We start from the raw sequence: 25,096 nt of genomic DNA on the forward strand, positions 1-25,096 counted from the left end.
AACAGCTCTGCAACTGTAGCTACATATAGGTAATTACAGATAATAATACACATAAGTTAACTGTGTAAGGGACCCTTCAGAAGGGTCAGGTTGCTTTGATGTTCATGAACACCTCTTGAAAAAAGAACTTGGACTTACCTTCTATTTCCTTCCCCGGATCAAACCTGATTAACTCTCATTCCCCGCGCACTGTAACACCCCCCCCCCTCCACACGTTTAGCGTTTCCCAATAATAATAATAATAATAATAATAATAATAATAATAATAATAATAATAATAATAATAATAATAATAATAAGTTATAAAAGGTAGTAAAAACTTGAAGGCGCTAGGTAGCTGTGTAGGTTGTTTAGTTATGATCATGGATGGTTAAGGTTGTTTAAAGCCTAGTCGACTACACTAGTCATAACCTTTTCACCTCCGGATGAGAATATTTTAATCCCTAAAATAGGGATTTAAGTAACCTCTCAGCATTATATTCGCTGCCAGAAATACACCTCTCAGTGTATATATTTCGTTTTCAGGTGCATTCCCGTTTTTTGTGCTTTGAAAATGTGAATCTCCTTGAATATCAGATTATATAATCCCACTTTAAGGGGATTATATAAACCATCCTTAAGGGGGTTATATAAACCATCCTTAAGGGGGTTATATAAACCATCCTTAAGGGGGTTATATAAACCATCCTTAAGGGGATTATATAAACCATCCTTAAGGGGGTTATATAAACCATCCTTAAGGGGGTTATATAAACCATCCTTAAGGGGGTTATATAAACCATCCTTAAGGGGGTTATATAAACATTATTCCGGCATGACTCATCATACAGCTGAAACGTTCACAACCTACGTTCCAAGATTACTTTAACAACGTTGTTAACAGGAAAGGCAGGAATATGTATATATATATATATATATATATATATATATATATATATATATATATATATATATATATATATATATATATATGCATGTGTGTGTGTGTGTGTGTGTGTGTGTGTGTGTGTGTGTGTGTGTGTGTGTGTGTGTGTGTGTACTCACCTAATTGTACTCACCTAATTGTGGTTGCAGAGGTCGAGACTCAGCTCCTGGCCCCGCCTCTTCACTGATCGCCACTAGGTCCTCTCCCTCTCTGCTTCCTGAGCTTTGTCATACCTCTTCTTAAAACTATGTATGGTTCCTGCCTCCACTACTTCACTTGCTAGGCTATTCCACTTCCTGACGACTCTATGACTGAAGAAATACTTCCTACGTCCCTGTGACTCGTCTGAGTCTTCAGCTTCCAGTTGTGACCCCTTGTTTCTGTGTTCCCTCTCTGGAACATCCTATCTGTGTGTGTGTTAGAACAGGACAACTACTATTAGTAACCCTGGGCGTGTACAAGATCATGCTATGAATGAGATCTGTGTCAAGGTATAAACCAGTTGTCCTTCACACATGGGATCAGGGAGGCACGACGCTCGGCACTCGCCGAGCTACTGCGATTTGCCATTTTTTTGGTGACGCTAATTTTATACTGAAATTATATTTTTGGCTCCTCGCTTTAATGCAGGAAATTTAATGTTTTTTAAACTAAATTTGTGATTATAGATTTGATTGTTTTTGCTCTGATGATTAGTCTCAATGTTTGTAAATAAGTCACACTGACTATGCATACTCTCTCCTGGATACTCATATACCCTCTGGACACTGTTAAGAGGCTCTTGATCAAAGACATTGGACCTGCCCTCCCTTTCCTTGGATCAAATCTGAATGTCTCCTCCCCTCAAGGGAGGTTCCTTGACGCTGGTGAGAGGCTCTTGATCTAGGGACTTGGATTTGTGATTCGGTTCCCTGAATTAACCCTGAATACCTTCCATCCCCCCGCCACATCCGCTGTATAATCCTACGGGTTTAGCGCTCCTCCGTGATTATAATAATACTAATGAATGTTTCTCATACCTCTTGGCGCTGTTTGGCCCAGTACTGGTTTAGCTTTCCCTTCATGAATGTAACAATAAAACTACTTTCATGTGCCAAGTAAAAAGTAAGGGCTAATTTCAAAGAATTATTAATTTGATTAGTCATAGCTATTTGTATGAATCGCTAAATCCGTATGAGTCACTCAGCATAAGATGTGGTGCAGGCTCGACTCTCCGTCCATTAATTAGATGGAAACTACTCTCGCCAACTCGAAGAGTTGCCACAAGCACTACTACTCAGAATTGTTTAACAGCAGTCTTCCCTGTGAGAGGTGCCCCGTGGCCTAGTAGGCAACGCTCGCCTCACTCACTGAGTGTCCTGTTAGTCGACTAGTATGGGTAGCATCCTGGGGAACAAGATTGAAATAAGAAAATAAGTAAGACAGTCCTCAATGATGCACTGACTTTCATGGATTATCCTGGGTGGCTAACCCTCCGGGGTTAAATATCCGAACAAAATCTTATTTTACATTCATTAGGGCTCTTTGATTCCAAAAATTTGCGGTACTCTTCACTGGATGGAATCTGACACCCATTTCCCAGGCGCTGTTGACTCCTGTGCTTTAGCCCTTCTCATTGGTCATAATAACTATAGCAGCGCTAATAGATAATCAATACTTAATGACGATGCCAGGAAAGTCACATTATTATTATGATAATAAAAAAGGAGTCCTAAACCTACAAGGGTCATACAGCTCCAGGAAAGTCACAGTAGCAACGCTATGTTTGCTTGAGAATGGACTGGAAACATTAGTCATGACTTTCCCCGAGCTTCCGCTCAGTAACGTATTCGAGAACTCCCCTCATAAAAAAAATCTTCACCAAAAACCCGCGTGGACAATAGGGAATAGACCAAATGGGGATGAAATCTTATCAGTAAACTAAACTGTAAGTAGACAAATTGGAAAGCAGATCACACGAGTAAACCAAACTGGCTGCTAACTCTTGCAGGAACTTCTCACTCTCTTGCGTACAGACAATGTTTATCATATTTGCTGGTAGAAGCTTGAGCAGTGGACCTGGAATGTTAATTGTTAAGTTAGGCTTAAGAGGTGAGGCCCAGGAGGCCCTCATGGGAGGTTCCTTAATACTAGTGAGGGGCTCTTGATCCAAAGAATTAGACCTAACTTCCCAATTCTAGGATCGAATCTTAATGCTTCCCATTCCTCCCCATTAGTCGCTATATGACCCATACGGGTTTAGCGCTTCCCTCTGAATGTAATAATGAACCCCAGAAAACACCATCTTTGGAAAAGTTTGAATTTTCCTAAATTCAGTATGTGTAAATTTGAACATAATAGTATATTAAAATGTGATGCTGATTTGACCCTTCAAGAAATTTCGAGTGTGGGGGATGTGGAACAGCCGAAAGTGCGATGGGGGAGGACGCCATAGTGAATTTAATATGTGTGCACTGGTTATTACACTAGTCATGTAATCATGTGTCATTGAGGTTCAGTTGGTGTAAATCGGCCTCAATCCATAATCTAGAAATTGCTGACGCGTTCCCGCTGCAGAACTGGGATAAACAGAGAGGAAAACCCTTAGAATTCGGCTACAAGGATGGAAAAATAGGGGAATCGATTTTTCCCGACAACACACCTTAGCTAAGTGACGCTTACCCATAATGTATTGTAGTTTTTACATTGGCCATCGTAAACTCTAACTGTTAGGGTAGTGTTAGGGCGCGTTACACATAAAAATTGTGATCCAGTAATTAAATGGTAAGTGATAATACAAATTTCTTTTCTAAGAACATCATAATTTATGTACAATAATTATACTCAGTGCACCCAGCAAGCCAAATCATATACAGTCCACATTATTTTATAATTTACCATTAACGGTATTAATGCTTAATATTGTAATTATTAATTTAATGTCAGGTCTAGATTTTTGCGAGAGTAGTGATGGAGTGGGCATCGAGGGAGTGACAGTTGTGCGAGCTACTGTGACTAAGTCCCACTTACCTCGCCCAAATTACTTGCACGTAATAATTCAGGTAATACCCTGTAAACCTCAGGCAGGTAATTTCTCACATAATAATCCATACCATGCGTTAATTTTTTTATATATATATATAACTGATGAAGATCATTTCTCTAGAGATGTGCGATATTTGGATAAGGTTTGGTTAAATTAACGTCATTTTAACCAAATTTACCCATTTCTAAGAAACAGTAACGCCAGTAAATGCAATAATTAATAATGATAAGTCCGTTTGGAACTGCGAAAAGAAAACGGGGATTTTTTTTTGAATAAAGTTAATCTGTTGTGAGAGCTAAATCCGTAGGGGTTATACGAGCATAGCCTGAGGAGTAGAAAACATTGAGATTCGATCCAAGGGAGGGAAAGGTAAGTCCAGTTCTTGGACTAACAGACTTTGAGTCTGGCCGGCATCAAGATATTATCCTAGAATGGTGAATGCGCAGTTTAGTGAGGGGCTTCTGATCCAAGGAATTGGACCTGTGCTCTCATTCCTTGAATCGAGTCTGACTACCTTCCATATCCCCAGGCAGTGTATGACCCCTGCGGGTTGAGCAAAAGTATGAAACCAACGCTTGTTTAGAAGGAAAGCTTGTATTATGGAAGAGTGCTAAACCCATAAAGGTCATACAACGCCTACGGAATAAGAAGAGGCAATAGGTTTGGTCCAGAGGGTGAAGTAGCTCTAATTCTTTGAAGCATAAAGGTACCCCTTGAAAAGTGAATTAAGTTATCCCATAGCTCGATCACTAGCGCACTCAGCTCACACACTGAGGTCGGGGATCGATCCCCATGTACGGATGAAAAACATTAGGACGTGTTTCCATAAGACACCTACTGTCCCTTTTCACCTATCAGTATTATTATTTTATTATTATAAAGGGGAAGCGCTAAGCGCCTAGGGGGGGAATGTGGAAGGCATTCAGGCTTAATTCGGGGAACTGGAACACATCAAATTCCCTAAATCAAGAGCCCCTCACCAACATCAAGGAACCTTCCCTGAGGGGTCACCTATCAGTAAAATGGGTACCTGGGTGTTAGTCGACTGGCGAGTCGCATCCTGGGACAAAATCGATCTAATTTTCCCGAAGTGCTCTGCATAACAAGGGGTTTTCTATAGTGGTATATCACATATGCCAGCTAGGCATATGTGATATACCACTTATAGAAATACAGATATTATAATTTGATCATCCCACGTTTTCTTAGATATTTGACATATTGAAGGCTGACTAACAAAAACAGCCCTTAGTGGTTATTTTTAGCCGATAGTCATAACCATGTTCCATTATTAGCATATTGTCAAGTGAGGGAGTGCAATATATTATACAGGTGAATCATCACTGCAGGATAGATGCTAAAATCCCTCACGTCGTCGCCGAACCAACTACCTTACATAATGTTTATATACGTGTATGATGACTTATATTGGTTATCTTGTAATGCCTGCTAATGGTAAATGTAATGATATTGTAAGACAATATGGTCAACATTTTCCTTGATAAACAAAATACCCGTAGCATCCTGTTAAGTGTAAGATTAGGCTTGTTGAGCGAGCAAGTTGACCCAGAGAACAGAGCTGCTGAAGCTCCATGGTGGGGGATTACCCTCACAAGTCTCCTTCACACTATAAAGTCTTCCAAAGCTCTGACTCATCCTTAGTTTCTACCTACTGCTTGAGTAACGCGCACCGTGCGTTAGTGCATATGTTTTGTGATAGCTTTATAGTGTAAGTGAGTTTTTTTTTTTGTGTTGATTAATAACAGTGAAGTAGGACATTACTACTCGCCACGAGTGTCATCGCCGTAATGTCACACTCCTACAGGTGGTTTCCCTGTAGAGGATTGGATATGCTGTAGAAAGCGTTTTGTAATATTGGATCCTTTTAAAGTGCGTTATGTGGGATCGTACTCCCTTAAGCGGTCCCTCCCATGGCTCACCCTCCGTAAATATTATTGGAACGTGGGATTTCCCAGGGTAAACAGTGTGGCCAGTGTATCAGTTGTCAGCTTGGAAATTTGTTGCAGTTTCTAAGTGTCACGAGAGAAAAGCTTAAATATTGGTAAGCCAGATGTGTGCTAGCAGCTAGGTGTGAGGGAACAGCTGTGTGTCAAGTGTAAGTGGGTATTAATAAGGTAATGTTCAAGGACAGTGGGAGTGTTGTCATGGGAGTACTGGACACTTGCTGGGCACATGATACCTCTCAGCACCAGTAATCATTACATTACTTACAAACTTCACCCTCTCTCCACATTAGTATGAACGTGAATATATGTTCTAAGTGACGTTAGATAATTTATATCTCCAGTGTTAGAGTGCTGGTGGGGAAAAAAAGTAAGTTGACTAGGTTACACCTAGTAGACCACCTTTATTTTATATTCTAGACATGGACATTCCAAAAATTTGGAGCTACCCTCCCGTTCCTATGATCAAACCTCATTGCAACCCATTTTCCAGGTCTAATATGACCCCATATAGATTTAGTGCTTCGTTACATATAACTATATATCTCAAAAGTTAATCACTAGTGAAAATTAAATATAAAAAAAACTTCAGTTTTTTTTATATTTTAATCAGGGAAGCACTAAATTTGCAGGGGTCATATAGTGCCTTGGGAATGGGAAGCATTCAGGTTCGATCAATGGAAGGATCAAGGAACCTTCCTTGAGAGAAACACACCCTCCAGGAATGGTAAAATGCTTGGCAAAGCACTTTGGAAGGGTCCATAGCGATTATGAAAACTTTGCCATTCATTTTTTTTCATTCCTGTAAGATGTTTTGAGATAAGATTTTGTTTGGATTTTTAACTGTGGAAGAAAGTCAGTGTGTCATCAAGTACTATCTGTCTTATTTCCATTGGGATCCTTCAATCTTGTCCTCCAGGATGCGACCCACACCAGTCAATTAACACCTAGTTTGGAAATAAATGGTATAAAATACCGACACAATTAAAATATAAACACATGTGCAGTATAGAGATCTATTTGTGACTTGAAAAAGCCCACTGTGTGGGTGAAACGTTGTCAGTAAAGGATCACATTATACTGCATATGTGTTTATATTAACATCTAGTTTCCTACTTGCTTGCTAGGCGAACAGGGACAGCAGGTGTAAGGAAACATGCCCAATGTGGAAATTCTCGTTTGATTTCCAGACATTACAAACCTTCCCCCATTTGGCAGAGAAAGGGGCAAGGGGTCAAGTGGCTCACCATGCCTATGGGGATGTCACATTTCTTTTTACCCTCTTAATTTGTAAGACTTAACATAACACTAAATGGATCACCCATCACAAGACTCACAGAGGGAAAATTCCTAGGAATCCACCTAGACAGTAGCCTCAAATTCCAGACACATATACAACAAATTTCCAAGAAAATCTCAAAGACAGTAGGCATATTATCACAGATACAGTACTATGTTCCACAATCAGCTCTCCTTACACTGTATCATTCACTCATCTACCCTTATCTCGCATGGAATTTGTGTATGGGGATCAACAACATCAAATCACCTAAGGCCTCTAATAACCCAGCAAAAGGCTGCAATCAGAATGATAACAAATTCCCACTTGCTACAGCATACTCCACCTCTGTTCAAAAGTCTAAATTTGATCACCATGAAGAACATCACACTTATTCATGCGTCTGCTACATACAAAGAACAGTACACGCTAACATAAACCCTCCACTCAAACTTCTCCTCACCAACGTTAACAGGACACACGACCATAACACAAGACACAGATCTCTTTTTGGTGTACCCCATGTCTATATCACACTGTAAAAACTCTATGCATATAAAGGGTCCCAAAATCTGGAATTCATTACCAGAACATACTAAAGTAACCAGGCCTGAAAATCAATTTAAGACTCTTCTAAAAAACCACTTACTCACTCAGAACTAAATAATCAGCACTCAATATTTAACATTACCAATAAATCTTAAAACTTCAATTGATCATCTTGTTTGTTATGCATTGTAATGCGACAAATTTGTACAACTATAATGCTTCAAAATCGAAATGTTCAAATTTCATTGTTTCAAATACTACTCAATTGTACTTCATATTGTAAATTGTTTACGGTAATTTTTACCGCTGAACCTATCATTGCTTAGTTAATTTTAAGCCTGCCCAGAATGAAACCATACCCATAATGCTCTGCATACAAGAGGCTTTTGGCATGTACACCCAACTACTATAATTCCTTGTACAACTATGTATCATGTCCAAATAAACTATATGAATATGAATAATGAAGGAAGCCCATGCTAATGTATTATACACTATTACTTTATATTAAATTATATTAACACATTGGCCATCTCCCAACAAGGCAGGGTGGCTTGAAAAAGAAAAACTTTCATCTTCATTCACTCCATCACTGTCTTGCCAGAGGCAAGCTTTCACTGCAGTTATAAACCTGCTACATTAACACCCCTCCTTCAGAGTGTAGACACTGTATTTCCTATCTCCAGGACTTAAGTCCGGCCTGCCGGGTTCCCTGAACCCCTTCATAAATGTTACCTTGCTCACACTCCAACAGCACATCGTCCTAAGAACCATATGTCTCCATTTGCTCCTAACAGGCTCATGCATGTTTGTTGGAAGTCCAAGCTCCTCGCACACAAAACCTCCTTTACCCCCTCCCTCCCACCTTTCCTAGGCTGACCCCTACCCCACCTTTCCTAGGCTGACCCCTACCCCACCTTTCCTCCATTAGATTTATACACTCGAAGTCATTCTATTTTGTTCCATTCTCTGTACATGTCCGAACCACCTCAACAACCCCTCCTCAGCCCTCTGGATAATAGTTTTGGTAATCCCGCACCTTTTCCTATTTTCCAAACTACGAATTCTCTGCATTATAGTCGCACCACGCATTGCTTTCAGACATGACATCTCCACTGCAGCTTAGTTTCTACACATGTGTACTACACACTAAAATGCCCTGGGCACTTTTTCCTGCCAAGAGTGCCCATAGGGTACTGCACTCTGACTACCCTCAGTCACACCATAGGCAGTGAAAGAAATGGGTGACTTCCCCATGGCAATCCTTGTGCAGTGAAGTACTGTTTGTTAACACATAAACGACCTGAATTAGATTCATTTCACTGCGATCAAGGGACTCTTTCTACTAAACCAGACAGTTGCACATGACTCTCACAGGTATTTCTAGGTAGACCATGGCTTATCACCCTTCCATGTGAGTATCTTGAGAGTATCGAATGCATTTGTGTAGCTTGAAACCCAGGTGCAAAGGGGTGGCCACCACCTTCACCAGAAACCTATAATTTGCAACTGTCTATCACGTCACACTGCCCACTGTGAGATATAGAGGTATGTAGAATTAATTCAGGTAACTAGGATGAGGTGGCAGGTCCTGGGCAGACTTTCATAATTGATTTGAGTCATAACCCCACAGATAGCCTCTATTCTATATACCCATTGTTTCCACCCTTGCCAGGGATCGAACTGCGGACACTCAGTGTGTGAAGCAAGAGCATTGCCTACCAGACCATGGTATATCACAAAAAAAATCTCTTAACTTTCTCTCCTAAGTATGGGTTTTTGGTGAATTGTTCCAGCCATGGTATTGTGACTTGGTTTATATGCATATGTGTGTGTGTGTTTATATATATATATATATATATATATATATATATATATATATATATATATATATATATATATATATATATATATATATATATATATACATGTATATATATATATATACGTATATATATATATATTTTTTTTTTCAACAAGTTGGTCGTCTCCCACCGAGGCAGGGTGACCCAAAAAAGAAAGAAAATCCCCAAAAAAGAAAATACTTTCATCATCATTCAACACTTTCACCACACTCACACATTATCACTGCTTTTGCAGAGGTGCTCAGAATACAACAGTTTAGAAGCATATACGTATAAAGATACACAACATGTCCCTCCAAACTGCCAATATCCCAAACCCCTCCTTTAAAGTGCAGGCATTGTACTTCCCATTTCCAGGACTCAAGTCCGACTATAAGAAAATAACCAGTTTCCCTGAATCCCTTCACTAAATATTACCCTGCTCACACTCCAACAGATCGTCAGGTCCCAAGTATCATTCGTCTCCATTCACTCCTATCTAACACGCTCATGCACGCTTGCTGGAAGTCCAGGCCCCTCGCCCACAAAACCTCCTTTACCCCCTCTTTCCAACCCTTTCGAGGACGACCCCTACCCCTCTTTCCTTCCCCTATAGATTTATATGCTTTCCATGTCATTCTACTTTGATCCATTCTCTCTAAAAAAATATATATATATATATATATATATATATATATATATATATATATATATATATATATATATATATATATATATATATATATATATATATATATATATATATATACATACATACATACATACATACATACATACATACAGTGGACCTTCAGCTAACGATATTAATCCATTCCTGAAAGCTCATCGTTAGCTGAAATTATCGTTAGCTGAATTAATTTTCCCCATAAGAAATAATGTAAATCAAATTAATCTGTGCAAGACACCCCAAAGTATGAAAAAAAAATATTTTACCACATGAAATATTAATTTTAATACACACAAACTGACACTTACCTTTATTGAAGATCTGGTGATGATTGATGGGATGGGAGGAGGGGAGTGTGTGGAAGTTGTTAATGTTTAGAAGGGGAATCCCCTTCCATTAGGACTTGAGGTATCAAGTCCTTTTCTGGGGTTACTTCCCTTCTTCTTTTAATGCCACTAGGACCAGCTTGAGAGTCACTGGACCTCTGTCGCACAACAAATCTGTCTATAGAGGTCTGTACCTCCCGTTCCTTTAAGATTTGCTTAAAATGGGCCACAACATTGTCATTGTAATAGTCACCAGCATGGCTTGCAATAGCTGTGTTAGGGTGATTTTCATCCATAAAGCTTTGCAGTTTAACCCACTTTGCACACATTTCCTTAATCTTTGAAGTAGGCACAATGGATTCCACAACTGGCATAGGCATCTCAGGGTTAGCCCCTAACTCTTCAAAATCTTTCTTAATTTCCATACTAATTCTCACCCTTTTTATCACAGGGTTGGCACTAGAAGCTTTCTAGGGGCCCATGGTGACTTATTTTGCAGGTACAATCACTAAAAACGCTGTGATATATGAAATGTTCCGATTGTATGCATGGATGCGACCGCACTGGCTGGCTTGTAAACACTGGCACCCACGGGACAACTGAGGCGCCTCAGGCCACACGTGGACGTGTGAGTGAGTTATTTAGCGTTAGCTGAGGCAAATTTTTTGCGTTAAAATGTATCGTTAGCTGGATTTAACGTTAGCTGATGCCATCGTTAGCTAAGGGTCCACTATATATATATATGTATATATATATATATATATATATATATATGTATATATATATATATATATATATATTTATATATATATATATATATGTATATATATATATATATGTATATATATATATATATATATGTATATATATATATATATATATATATATATATTCTATATATATCTATATATGTATATATATATATATATATATATATATATATATATATATATATATATATATGTATATATGTAAATATATATGTATATATATATATATATATATATATATATATATATGTATATATGTATATATATATGTATATATATATATATATATATATATGTATATATATATATATATATATATATATATATATATATATATATATATATATATATATATATATATATGTATATATATATATGTATATATGTATATATATATGTATATATGTATATATATATGTATATATGTATATATATATGTATATATGTATATATATATGTATATATGTATATATATATGTATATATGTATATATATATATGTATATATGTATATATGTATATATATATATGTATATATGTATATATATATATGTATATATGTATATATATATGTATATATATATGTATATATATATGTATATATATATATATATATATATATGTATATATATATATATATATATATGTGTGTGTGTGTGTGTATATATATATATACAGTGGACCCCCGCATAGCGACCTTAATCCGTGCAAGAGGGCTGGCTGTTATGCGAAATGTTCGGTATGCGAATGAATTTTCCCCATAAGAAATAATGGAAATCAAATTAATCCGTGCAAGACACCCAAAAGTATGAAAAAAAATTTTTTACCACATGAAATATACATTTTCCTACACACAAAGAGAAGGATACATGCACAATAGTAGAGTAGTACATGCACAATATATATTGTGCATGTACTACTCTACTAAATGAAGAATAAATGACACTTACCTTTATTGAAGATGCAGCAATGACTGATGAGACACTGTGTCCTGGGAGTGCCTTTTCCTCCTGAGTACTGTAGGTCCTGTTTGGTATTTTCTTCCAGAACAGGCCTTATCACACTGTGTATGCCACTACGATTCTTAAATCTCTCAAACCAACCTTTGCTGGCTCTAAATTCACCAACATGAGCACTAGTTCCAGGCATTTTCCCTGTTCACCTGGGTGTTAGTCGACTGGTGTGGGTTGCATCCTGGGAGACAAGATTAAGGACCCCAATGGAAATAAGTTAGACAGTCTTCGATGACGCACTGACTTTTTTGGGTTATCCTGGGTGGCAAATCCTCTGGGGTTAATTGTTTCTTGGTATTCTCAATAAGCCACACCAACAACGGTGGTACAGCAGCAGCAGCAGCTGACGGTGGTACAGCAGCAACAGACGATGCTACAGCAGCAACAGACGATGCTACAGCAGCAACAGACGATGCTACAGCAGCAGCAGACGATGCTACAGCAGCAACTGACGATGTTACAGCAGCAGCAGACGATGCTACAGCAGCAGCAGCAGCAGACGATGCTACAGCAGCAGCAGCAGCAGCTGACGGTGGTACAGCAGCAACAGACGATGCTACAGCAGCAGCAGACGATGCTACAGCAGCAGCAGACGATGCTACAGCAGCAGCAGACGATGCTACAGCAGCAGCAGACGATGCTACAGCAGCAGCAGACGGTACTACAGCAGCAGCTGACGGTGGTACAGCAGCAGCAGCAGCTGTACCACCAATAGTAGCGATGATTGATTGGGGTTTATTATACAACCTGGCCAGCTCGGAGACACGCACTCCACTTTCATACTTATCAATGATCTTTTTCTTCATCTCCATAGTAATTCTCACCCTTATTGCTGTAGGGTTGGCACTAGAAGCTTTCTTGGGGCCCATGGTCACTTATTTTCCAGAAAAAATCACCAAAAACACTGTAATAATACAAAATGTTCCGATTGTATGCTTGGATGTTACCGCGGAGGCTGGCTGGTAAACAATGCCACCGTCGGAACATGTGAGCGTGGCTCAGGCCGCACATTGGACGCGTCTCGGACGAAGGGCGGTGAGCGGGTTTTTGGGCGGTATGTGAGGCAAAATTTTTGCGATCAAAGCGTCCGGTATGTGGATTGTACGGTATGCGATGCGTCCGGTATGCGGGGGTCCACTGTATATATATGTATATATATATATATACAGTGGACCCCCGCATAACGATCACCTCCGAATGCGACCAATTATGTAAGTGTATTTATGTAAGTGCGTTTGTACGTGTATGTTTGGGGGTCTGAAATGGACTAATCTAATTCACAGTATTCCTTATGGGAACAAATTCGGTCAGTACTGGCACCTGAACATACTTCTGGAGTGAAAAAATATCGTTAACCGGGGGGCCACTGTATATATATATTTTTTATTAACACATCAGCCGATTCCCACCAAGGCAGGGTGGCCCGAAAAAGAAAAACTTTCATCATTCACTTCATCACTGTCTTGCCAGAGGCACGTTTACACTACAGTTATAAAATTGCAACATTAACACCCCTCCTTCAGAGTGCAGACACTGTACTTCCCGTCTTCAGGACTCAAGTTCGGCCTGCTGGTTTCCCTGAATCCCTTCATAAATGTTACTTTGCTCACATTCCAACAGCATGTCAAGTACATATTAAAAACTACTTGTCTCTATTCACTCCTATCAAATATGCTCACGCATGCTTGCTGGAAGTTCAAGCCCCTTGTACACAAAACGTCCTTTACCCTCTCCCTCCAACCTTTTGTAGGCCAATCCCTACCCCACCTTCCCTCCGCTACAGATTTATGCACTCTCGAAGTCATTCTATTTTGTAAATATATACAATATATTACATGAAGGTAATGAAACTCCCCTATTGTAACTGACTTCATTTTTGCTTAGGTTGCTACAGCATATCTATTAGCACCACTGGACTATAAAAAATTCCATTAAACATGTATACATTTCATTATGCTCTCTTGCAGTGTGCACTCTGACAAGGTACTCAGAGCTGTCTATGCCCACCTATTGTAACTTTTTTGTTTAATGGTATGGTAAAGGACCTGTTATACATAGAATCTCAGTTCAAATCCCCAGCAATTCTTCTGTCCACTCACTGACAGTTGTACATTAAAACTAATCTTTGCTATAAACTGTATAATGTACAGTATAGACATGCCAATGTATTGGTGAAGGTATCAGCTAATTTGGTGGTATTGGTACCAGCCTAAAGTTGAGTATCAGTATTGATGGGTATCTAGTGATTTCAGTGGCATCGGTTTCTGTGGTATTGGTATCAGTGAGTGTTGGCTAAATTTGATGGTATCAGTATCTGCCTAAAATTGATTCTAAGATTTTACATATTACATAGAAGACAATGTTTTAACAGCCACAGTTGTGTAAGGTTCAAAATGTAGTCAGTTATATTGTGTGTAGGGTTCAAAATCCTATCACTAGGTGATGACCAAGTCACTGAGAACCTTTCCACTCTGAGTAACTTGTGTTGTACTGTATTATTTTACTTTAATTTGGCATGCATGCTGAATCTACAGCTAGATTCATTATTGTAATCAGTGCAAGATTTCAAGCAGATTTAATAAAGCTCTTGTAATACACAAGCTAAATGGTACACTGAATCCAGCTGCATATAGTGTAAAAGTTATATTTTTTATTATCACACTGGTCGATTCCCACCAAGGCAGGGTGGCCCGAAAAAGAAAAACTTTCACCATCATTCACTCCATCACTGTCTTGCCAGAAGGGTGCTTTACACTACAGTTTTTAAACTGCAACATTAACACCCCTCCTTCAGAGTGCAGGCACTGTACTTCCCATCTCCAGGACTCAAGTCCGGCCTGCCGGTTTCCCTGAACCCCTTCATAAATGTTACTTTGCTCACACTCCAACAGCACGTCAAGTATTAAAAACCATTCGTCTCCATTCACTCCTATCAAACACGCTCACGCACGCCTGCTGGAAGTCCAAGCCCCTCGCACACAAAACCTCCTTTACCCCCTCCCTCCAACCTTTCCTAGGCCGACCCCTACCCCGCCTTCCTTCCACTACAGACTGATACACTCCTGAAGTCATTCTGTTTCGCTCCATTCTCTCTACATGTCTGAACCACCTCAACAACCCTTCCTCAGCCCTCTGGACAACAGTTTTGGTAATCCCGCACCTCCTCCTAACTTCCAAACTACGAATTCTCTGCATTATATTCACACCACACATTGCCCTCAGACATGACATCTCCATTGCCTCCAGCCTTCTCCTCGCTGCAACATTCATCACCCATGCTTCACACCCATATAAGAGTGTTGGTAAAACTATACTCTCATACATTCCCCTCTTTGCCTCCAAGGACAAAGTTCTTTGTCTCCACAGACTCCTAAGTGCACCACTCACCCTTTTCCCCTCATCAATTCTATGATTCACCTCATCATTCATAGACCCATCCGCTGACACGTCCACTCCCAAATATCTGAATACATTCACCTCCTCCATACTCTCTCCCTCCAATCTGATATCCAATCTTTCATCACCTAATATTTTTGTTATCCTCATAACCTTACTCTTTCCTGTATTCACTTTTAATTTTCTTCTCTTGCACACCCTACCAAATTCATCCACCAATCTCTGCAACTTCTCTTCAGAATCTCCCAAGAGCACAGTGTCATCAGCAAAGAGCAACTGTGACAACTCCCACTTTATGTGTGATTCTTTATTTATTTATTTCCAATTTGTGCACACATACAGAGGTACAAAAAAATACAGATAAGAGCAGTATGCCAAAGCCACTTATACTATGCATAGCATTACGGGCTGGCTTAAAATTAACTTAAGATTAACTAAGCAATGATTATTATTATTATTATAATCAAAAAGAAGCGCTAAGCCACAAGGACTATACAGCGCTGCTACTAAGCAATGATGAAATCAGTGATAAAACATTAATGTAAACAGATAACTATAAAGCACAAGTGAGTATTACAAAGACAGGTCATATGGTTGCATTCAGTTAGGTAGTGATTCTGTTAGGTAGTGTATTTAAAAAATAATAAAGTTAGATTGGGTCTTAGGTTTAACATTTATGTGATATAATTGTGAGAAACATTTAAGATATACAATTTATAATGTTCAGTTATTCAGTATTTATTTGGTTTTGGGTGAGTAAGTAATCTTTGAGAAGAGACTTGAATTTATAAACAGGTTGTGTTTCTTTTATATTTACAGGTAATGAATTCCAGATTTTAGGGCCTTTTATGTGCATTGAGTTTTAACTCCACGCCTCTTGTCAAGACCCTCGCATTTACTTCTCTTACAACCCTATCTATAAATATATTAAACAACCACGGTGACATCACACATCCTTGTCTAAGGCCTACTTTTACTGGGAAATAATTTCCCTCTTTCCTATGTACTCTAACTTGAGCCTCACTATCCTCGTAAAAACTCTTCACTGCTTTCAGTAACCTACCTCCTACACCATACACCTGCAACATCTGCCACATTGCCCCCCTATCCACCCTGTCATACGCCTTTTCCAAATCCATAAATGCCACAAAGACCTCTTTAGCCTTATCTAAATACTGTTCACTTATATGTTTCACTGTAAACACCTGGTCCACACACCCCCTACCTTTCCTAAAGCCTCCTTGTTCATCTGCTATCCTATTCTCTGTCTTACTTTTAATTCTTTCAATAATAACTCTACCATACACTTTACCAGGTATACTCAACAGACTTATCCCCCTATAATTTTTGCACTCTCTTTTGTCCCCTTTGCCTTTATACAAAGGAACTATGCATGCTCTCTGCCAATCCCTAGGTACCTTACCCTCTTCCATACATTTATTAAATAATTGCACCAACCACTCCAAAACTATATCCCCACCTGCTTTTAACATTTCTATCTTTATCCCATCAATCCCGGCTGCCTTACCCCCTTTCATTTTACCTACTGCCTCACGAACTTCCCCCACACTCACAACTGGCTCTTCCTCACTCCTACAAGATGTTATTCCTCCTTGCCCTATACACGAAATCACAGCTTCCCTATCTTCATCAACATTTAACAATTCCTCAAAATATTCCCTCCATCTTCCCAATACCTCTAACTCTCCATTTAATAACTCTCCTCTCCTATTTTTAACTGACAAATCCATTTGTTCTCTAGGCTTCCTTAACTTGTTAATCTCACTCCAAAACTTTTTCTTATTTTCAACAAAATTTGTTGATAACATCTCACCCACTCTCTCATTTGCTCTCTTTTTACATTGCTTCACCACTCTCTTAACCTCTCTCTTTTTCTCCATATACTCTTCCCTCCTTGCATCACTTCTACTTTGTAAAAACTTCTCATATGCTAACTTTTTCTCCCTTACTACTCTCTTTACATCATCATTCCACCAATTGCTCCTCTTCCCTCCCACACCCACTTTCCTGTAACCACAAACTTCTGCTGAACACTCTAACACTACATTTTTAAACCTACCCCATACCTCTTCGACCCCATTGCCTATGCTCTCATTAGCCCATCTATCCTCCAATAGCTGTTTATATCTTTCCCTAACTGCCTCCTCTTTTAGTTTATAAACCTTCACCTCTCTCTTCCCTGATGCTTCTATTCTCCTTGTATCCCATCTACCTTTTACTCTCAGTGTAGCTACAACTAGAAAGTGATCTGATATATCTGTGGCCCCTCTATAAACATGTACATCCTGAAGTCTACTCAACAGTCTTTTATCTACCAATACATAATCCAACAAACTACTGTCATTTTGCCCTACATCATATCTTGTATACTTATTTATCCTCTTTTTCTTAAAATATGTATTACCTATAACTAAACCCCTTTCTATACAAAGTTCAATCAAAGGGCTCCCATTATCATTTACACCTGGCACCCCAAACTTACCTTCCACACCCTCTCTAAAAGTTTCTCCTACTTTAGCATTCAGGTCCCCTACCACAATTACTCTCTCACTTGGTTCAAAGGCTCCTATACATTCACTTAAAATCTCCCAAAATCTCTCTCTCTCCTCTGCATTCCTCTCTTCTCCAGGTGCATACACGCTTATTATGACCCACTTCTCGCATCCAACCTTTACTTTAGTCCACATAATTCTTGCATTTACACATTCATATTCTCTTTTCTCCTTCCATAACTGATCATTCAACATTACTGCTACCCCTTCCTTTGCTCTAACTCTCTCAGATACTCCAGATTTAATCCCATTTATTTCTCCCCACCGAAACTCCCCTACCCCCTTCAGCTTTGTTTCGCTTAGGGCCAGGACATCCAACTTCTTTTCATTCATAACATCAGCAATCATCTGTTTCTTGTCATCTGCACTACATCCACGCACATTCAAGCATCCCAGTTTTATAAAGTTTTTCTTCTCATTTTTAGTAAATGTCTACAGGAGAAGGGGTTACTAGCCCATTGCTCCCGGCATTTTAGTCGCCTCATATGACACGCATGTCTTACGGAGGAAAGATTCTTTTCCACTTCCCCATGGACAATAGAAGAAATAAAGAAAAAACAAGAGCTATGTAGAAAAAGGAGAAAAACCTAGATGTATGTATATATATATATGCATGTGCATGTCTGTGAAGTGTGACCAAAGTGTAAGTTGGAGTAGCAAGATTTCCCTGTTATCTAGCGTGTTTATGAGACAGAAAAAGACACCAGCAATCCTACCATCATGCAAAACAGTTACAGGTTTCTGTTTCACAGTCATCTGGCAGGACGGTAGTACTTCCCTGGGTGGTTGCTGTCTACCAACCTATTACCTTCATTTATATTTAATATAATATGTAATTTCATATTATTTAGGTTGATCTGAACATGAGCTGATGGATTCACAAGTAATACAATATAACTGTCTTGAATGATCTGACACTAGAGGCTGGAATTAGCTCCAGAGAACAGCTGCTGATAGCTAACCTCACATTTTGAGGATCATCCTCCATTGCTCTGGGCTGTTGTTAGGCACTGAACACAATTTACACTGGATAGCATATTCAGACCATCTCCTTGGATTGCTTTTATGATGTAGAAAATTTATTAAGGTATTTTTATATTGTGTTCTGTAAATTTTAATACATCAACAGTGGATTAAGTTCAGTTGATAGCACTCTTAAGTTCACAAATTGAGTGTCTGTAGTCCGATCCCTGGCATGGGTGAAAGTGCTGGGCATGTTTCCTTACCACTGCTGCCCCTGTTCCCCTAACAGTAAATAGGCACCTGGGTGTTAATCAGTTGTTGTGGCTTGCATCATGGGGAACAAGCTTAAAGGACCCCATTAGAAATAAGACACAGTCCTCAAAGACGCATTGACTTTATTGGGTTATCCTGGGTGGCTAACCTCTGGGTTAAAAATCTGAACAAAATCTTATTTGAAGGGTAACTGATGGTGGTGTTTAATTATTATAACCCAAAAACTAAATAAGATGATTTATTTCTTTTGGATACCTTATGTATTGTATATACCATATCATATTTATGTATATTTAACAAATACTAATACTCGAGTTGACCATTGAAAGTTCAAATTGATTTGTGCCAGTGGCATTTTAAAGTCAGAGTGCATTAGACCTAACCAACCCTAAAAATCTAAAGAAACATAAACAGAAAAAATTAAACTGTTGTTGTTTGTAGTTGTAGTGATGGCAGTGGTAGAGTAGCAGTAATAGTAGTGGTAGAATAGCAGTAGTGGTAGTAATAGTAGTAGTGGTAATTGTATTACATATATTAAATCAGATTCACAGGGAAGCACTGAACCTGTAAATGTCATGTAGTGCATGGGGATTGGGAGAGGTAGGATAATTACTGCAAGTTTCATTCAAAGAAATAGAGGATTGCTCAATTTCTCCTTGATCAAGAACCCTTTACCAGTATCAAGGCAACCTTGTTGAATGGATGTAATTTATATGATAAGTAAGGTTATGAAGTGAAGTACGGTATTAGTGTTAAACATTGAAATTATCTGAAAATATGATAGAATTTGCCACTGTCACGTGGCATTAGGTATACAGTGGACCCCCGCATAACGATCACCTCCGAATGTGACCAATTATGTAAGTGTATTTATGTAAGTGCGTTTGTACGTGTATGTTTGGGGGTCTGAAATGGACTAATCTACTTCACAATATTCCTTATGGGAACAAATTCGATCAGTACTGGCACCTGAACATACTTCTGGAGTGAAAAAATATCGTTAACCGGGGGTCCACTGTATATATATTTATATACATTACAGTACCCATATTAACTCTTACTAGTAATGATGGACTTTACCAAGCACCATTATGTAAATCATTTATTAAAGATATGATGCAAATATGCTAATATTCATTGCAATAGAGAGATTTTGACTTGGATACAGTACCTAGCTTTGTTGTATACCAACTTTGTTTTCTTACTCAAACAAGCACCAGCATATACAGTACAAGGATTATGGCTGTTAATATTACCATAATTATATTTCACAATCCCTATTCAATGAGTGAGTTAAATGCAATAAAAAATCACTACTGGAAGGCTCTTGTTTGTATTTTGTCATAACATGCATGGGTGACTAACTGAGAAAACAATTAGCTACTGGTGCAGCTGCAAGACATCTTGCAGCTGCACTTTTTGGTCATCATTTGAAGAAAGGTGCAGACATTGCAAAATACCCCAGTGAAAATCAGGGGTTTAAGGTGCACACTAAGAGATAACTTGTGTATAAGGTTCAAGACTTTTTAACACCCTCCCTTCATACTTCAGGGAACTTACCAACAGATCCCTAGCTTTCTGTAAAAGAGTACTTGATAAGTTCGTAAAACTAGTTCCTTATTGTTCAGCCTACATTGTACAGTGCTGTCACCCCCAACAACAGCTTGATTTATCAGGTCATCACCCAAAAGGCTTGATCTGGGGACAGACTGCAGGGGCAGTGGCTTTTTCCCTCCAGAATCATCAACAGGTAGAGGTATTCCTGAGCTTCCTGGATAGATTTAATGATTAGTATTGGACAAATGAGTTTAATCATATGTTGCCATCTCTATGTACATTTATATGTACATATACAGCTTCAGTTTGATAATTTGTGAATGGTTTGAAAAGGAAGAAGACTTTGGATTATTAATCCTGGTGGCTATAACCTACAAAAGTAAAGAAATTGGTTTATTTTCACTGAGATTCTTTAGATCCTCTATGATGCACCCCACAACAGTTAACCTACTGCTGGATAACTGAGCAGCAGGTGTAGAAAGACTTTCCTATACATCCTGCCTCACCTGTTAGTTTATCTTGAATGAGCACTTATATCAATATCATTTTCCACCATTCTAAGCCTCTTGCATAAGGGTCCATTATTTTGAGGTTTTACTGTCTAGTATTGCAGATATATGAACTATAAGACACAAGAAAGTAATAAAGGTGTATTTACTTTATAAAGAATGTCATTAACAGTTTTTGAAATTTACCTAAAATCTTAAACGTTCACAAGACAAATTAAGGCAGCAATCTTCCTCAAGTTCAAAAGTTTAAATGGCTTCTGTTTTACACCTGTTTAACTTAATAGTAGCATAGTACCACCATAATTCATGTGCAGTGTTTTATTTTTAGTTTAGTAAGTGGCTGTGATATTGCTGTAGAGATTTTGGTAAATGTGGTGGTAGCAATAAGTGTGGATGCATATTTTTATGAAAAGATATACAGTACTGTGCCTCTACTAATTTCTATTTTACATTGTTTTTCATAAGTTTTCTATTTATAATGGTCTTTTATTTGTTTTGAACCCTGCTATCTCAATCCCTCCATTTTTTTTTCTGGCCTATTTTCTTCCTACTCCAATGAAACAAAAAGCAGGGTACTAGCAATGAATAGGACCTTGGTCATACCTTCTTCCCTTAATACAGTGGACCCCCGGTTAACGATATTTTTTCACTCCAGAAGTATGTTCAGGTGCCAGTACTGACCGAATTTGTTCCCATAAAGAATATTGTGAAGTAGATTAGTCCATTTCAGACCCCCAAACATACACGTACAAACGCACTTACATAAATACACTTACATAATTGGTCGCATTCGGAGGTGATCGTTATGCGGGGGTCCACTGTATTGCTGTATGTAATGGGCTGCCAGCTTGTAGGACTTGTTAAAAATGAGGCCAATTGAAAAGATTGCAGATACTCATGCTGTGTTAAATAGCATTCTTGTTTAAGATATGTATTATGTAATGAAAGGATGAATTGGCCACACTTGAAAGGTAGAGGATATTTCCCATGTTCAGCAAATTTATTTCAGTTATGGATGAAAGGACACAAGAGTATATGCAGAGGTTAAGTTAAGTTCACTGGATGTGTTTCAGTCCTAAGACCTTGATACCTGGCCAAAACATACTCAGTGCAGAAATCCTAATTATAAACACTCTTCTTCTTTTATTCATATTGTCAGTACCTTGCTTATGATTATGATGCAGGCTCATGGTACATGCTGACTACTAATTTTTAATATTGATTCTGAGAACTTGATAAATAGAAGACAATGGCTGTGAGCAGGCGTTGGAAATTTGTTTGTTTACTTCAACATTTTTTTTTTTTAAATATTTTTACGTAAAGGAAGCAAATAGTAATTTTTTTTTTTTCGTGTAGAAGATTGTAATGATTTTAGGAGCACAATTGGGCAGTCCTAAATTGTGATGGGTAGTTAGGATTTGTTTAAAATACTGTGTTATAATTAGTGTTGTGTTTTAGGAGATATAAAAACCTGTGAATCACAAAGCTAATGTGGAGGAGGCCATGCAATGTTAACCTGTGATGCTGGGTTTGTATTGGCAGCTAATCCATTTCATCTCTGTATTATATCCAATGAATAGCTATCTTATTTGAGATTTTGGTGTTTGCTGCAATTACTGTAATTATATTTTTTTCCAAATTTTTGATCTTGTGTCATTTTTCTCTGCAGAGGTGGGATGAATTCCCCATACAGTGGAGAATCTGCTTCTCCATATTCATCAGACCAGTCAGTTGGAGTACCGTCTCCACCTACGGTTGTTGCCGCCTTTAACCGTTCATATGAGGGTAAGCAGAACTATTGCACAGTTATTGACAGTAATTTAATACTAAATATACGTATACCAGTTATTGAAATCTGAGTATTTGTATTCAACTGTATGTACTTCCTGTGATTATACATTTGTAGCTACAGTAGCAGAGATTAGCTTAAAGCATCTCTTGTAAATCATTCCATTGTTTTCCTCTCTGCAAAGAAGAATTTTCCATTACCCCTTTGCCATCTGTTTGTAACCAGAGTTTTGCTCTTTTTTCATTGTTTTTAGTGTTAGGTTACCAGGTTTTCATTTACAGCATTAGCTACCTCAGTACTTTCTGTTGTGTCCTTTGTGCACCATGTTTTGTAAATTGAAAGTTTCCTTTTTATCACCCTGTTTGATGGGACAAAGGAATCTTCCTTATGTTTTCTTGTATCCTTTCATGAACTTAAGTCATACATAATCCTCTTTTCATTACTTTTCTTTGCATTTCATCTTAATTTAGGGTTTAATTTTTTATACAAAATGCTAACTTTTTCTGTTTTATCTAAGTTCCTGACGATGCAAGCACTATGCCACAGCTACTGATATATTTTCTAGTTTTAGTCTAAAAGCTGTGTGAACTGCTATTTTGATCTTCTTATCCATAGCTGTACTGTACTGCAGTAAACTTAAACAACTAGTGTATCATCTGGCAAAGTGGATGAGAAACAAATATAGTGGAACCCCGAATATCAGCTGTAATCCTTTCCAGAAGGTTGGCCTAAATTAGAAAAGGCCTAAATTCGAAGCAATATTTCCCATACAAATTAATGTAAATACAATTAATCCATTTCAGACACCCAAAAATATTAACAAAATAAATTTTTTAAAGATTAATTATAGTTTTACATACACAAAACACCTAGGTAGTAGGTTGGTAGACAGCAACCACCCAGGGAGGTACTACTACCGTCCTGCCAAGTGAGTGTAAAACGGAAACCTGTAATTGTTTTACATGATGGTGGGATTGCTGGTGTCTTTTTTCTGTCTCATAAACATGCAAGGTTTCAGGTACGTCTTGCTACTTCTACTTACACTTAGGTCACACTGCACATACATGTACAAGCATATATATACACACCCCTCTGGGTTTTCTTCTATTTTTCTTACTAGTTCTTGTTTATTTCCTCTTACCTCTATGGGGAAGTGGAACAGAATTCTTCCTCCGTGAGCCATGCGTGTCGTGAGAGGCGACTAAAATGCCGGGAGCAGGGGGCTAGTAACCCCTTCTCCTGTATAAATAACTAAATTTAAAAAGAGAAACTTTTGTTTTTCTTTTTGGGCCACCCCACCTCGGTGGGATACGGCCGGTGTGTTGAAAGAAGAAATGAACATTTAAATTACTGTTACATACCTTTATTGAAGACCCTTGTTGGCTTATGGAAGACAGGGAAGAGGAGAGAGGGAGGACTGATTATTGTTTGGAAGGGGAATCCCCCTCCATAAGGACTCTGCCTCCCTTCCACACTCCCTGTTTCCCTTCTACACTCCCTGCTTGCCTGATACACTCCCTGCTTGCCTGCTACACTCCCTGCATGCCTGCTATACTCCTTGCCTGCCTGCCTGCTACACTCCCTGCCTGCCTGCTACACTCCCTGCCTGCCTGCTACACTCCCTGCCTGCCTGCTACACTCCCTGCCTGCCTGC

The 25,096-nt window shown here is 38.5% G+C and overlaps 1 protein-coding gene across 6 annotated transcripts in view; it reads left to right on the plus strand.

Annotated features, from left to right (window-relative positions):
- The window catches only part of LOC128695661 (nuclear factor NF-kappa-B p100 subunit), a 158,473-nt gene that overhangs the window by 12,611 nt on the left and 120,766 nt on the right, over nt 1–25,096 (plus strand). For 2 of the 6 annotated variants that reach the window (XM_053786425.2, XM_070093315.1), the window contains exons 1-2: nt 5,833–5,927; nt 23,323–23,438. In XM_053786425.2, coding sequence (XP_053642400.2) covers nt 5,848–5,927; nt 23,323–23,438 — 196 coding nt within the window. In that variant the 5' untranslated portion in view covers nt 5,833–5,847. Of the gene's footprint in view, nt 1–5,616; nt 5,680–5,832; nt 6,013–6,263; nt 6,285–23,322; nt 23,439–25,096 lie in introns of those variants that run through there. The other 4 variants (XM_053786423.2, XM_053786427.2, XM_053786428.2 and 1 more) reach the window with 4 other exon arrangements.

The sequence above is a fragment of the Cherax quadricarinatus genome, chromosome 42 (genome assembly GCF_038502225.1).
Source record: "Cherax quadricarinatus isolate ZL_2023a chromosome 42, ASM3850222v1, whole genome shotgun sequence".
Lineage (NCBI taxonomy): Eukaryota > Metazoa > Arthropoda > Malacostraca > Decapoda > Parastacidae > Cherax > Cherax quadricarinatus.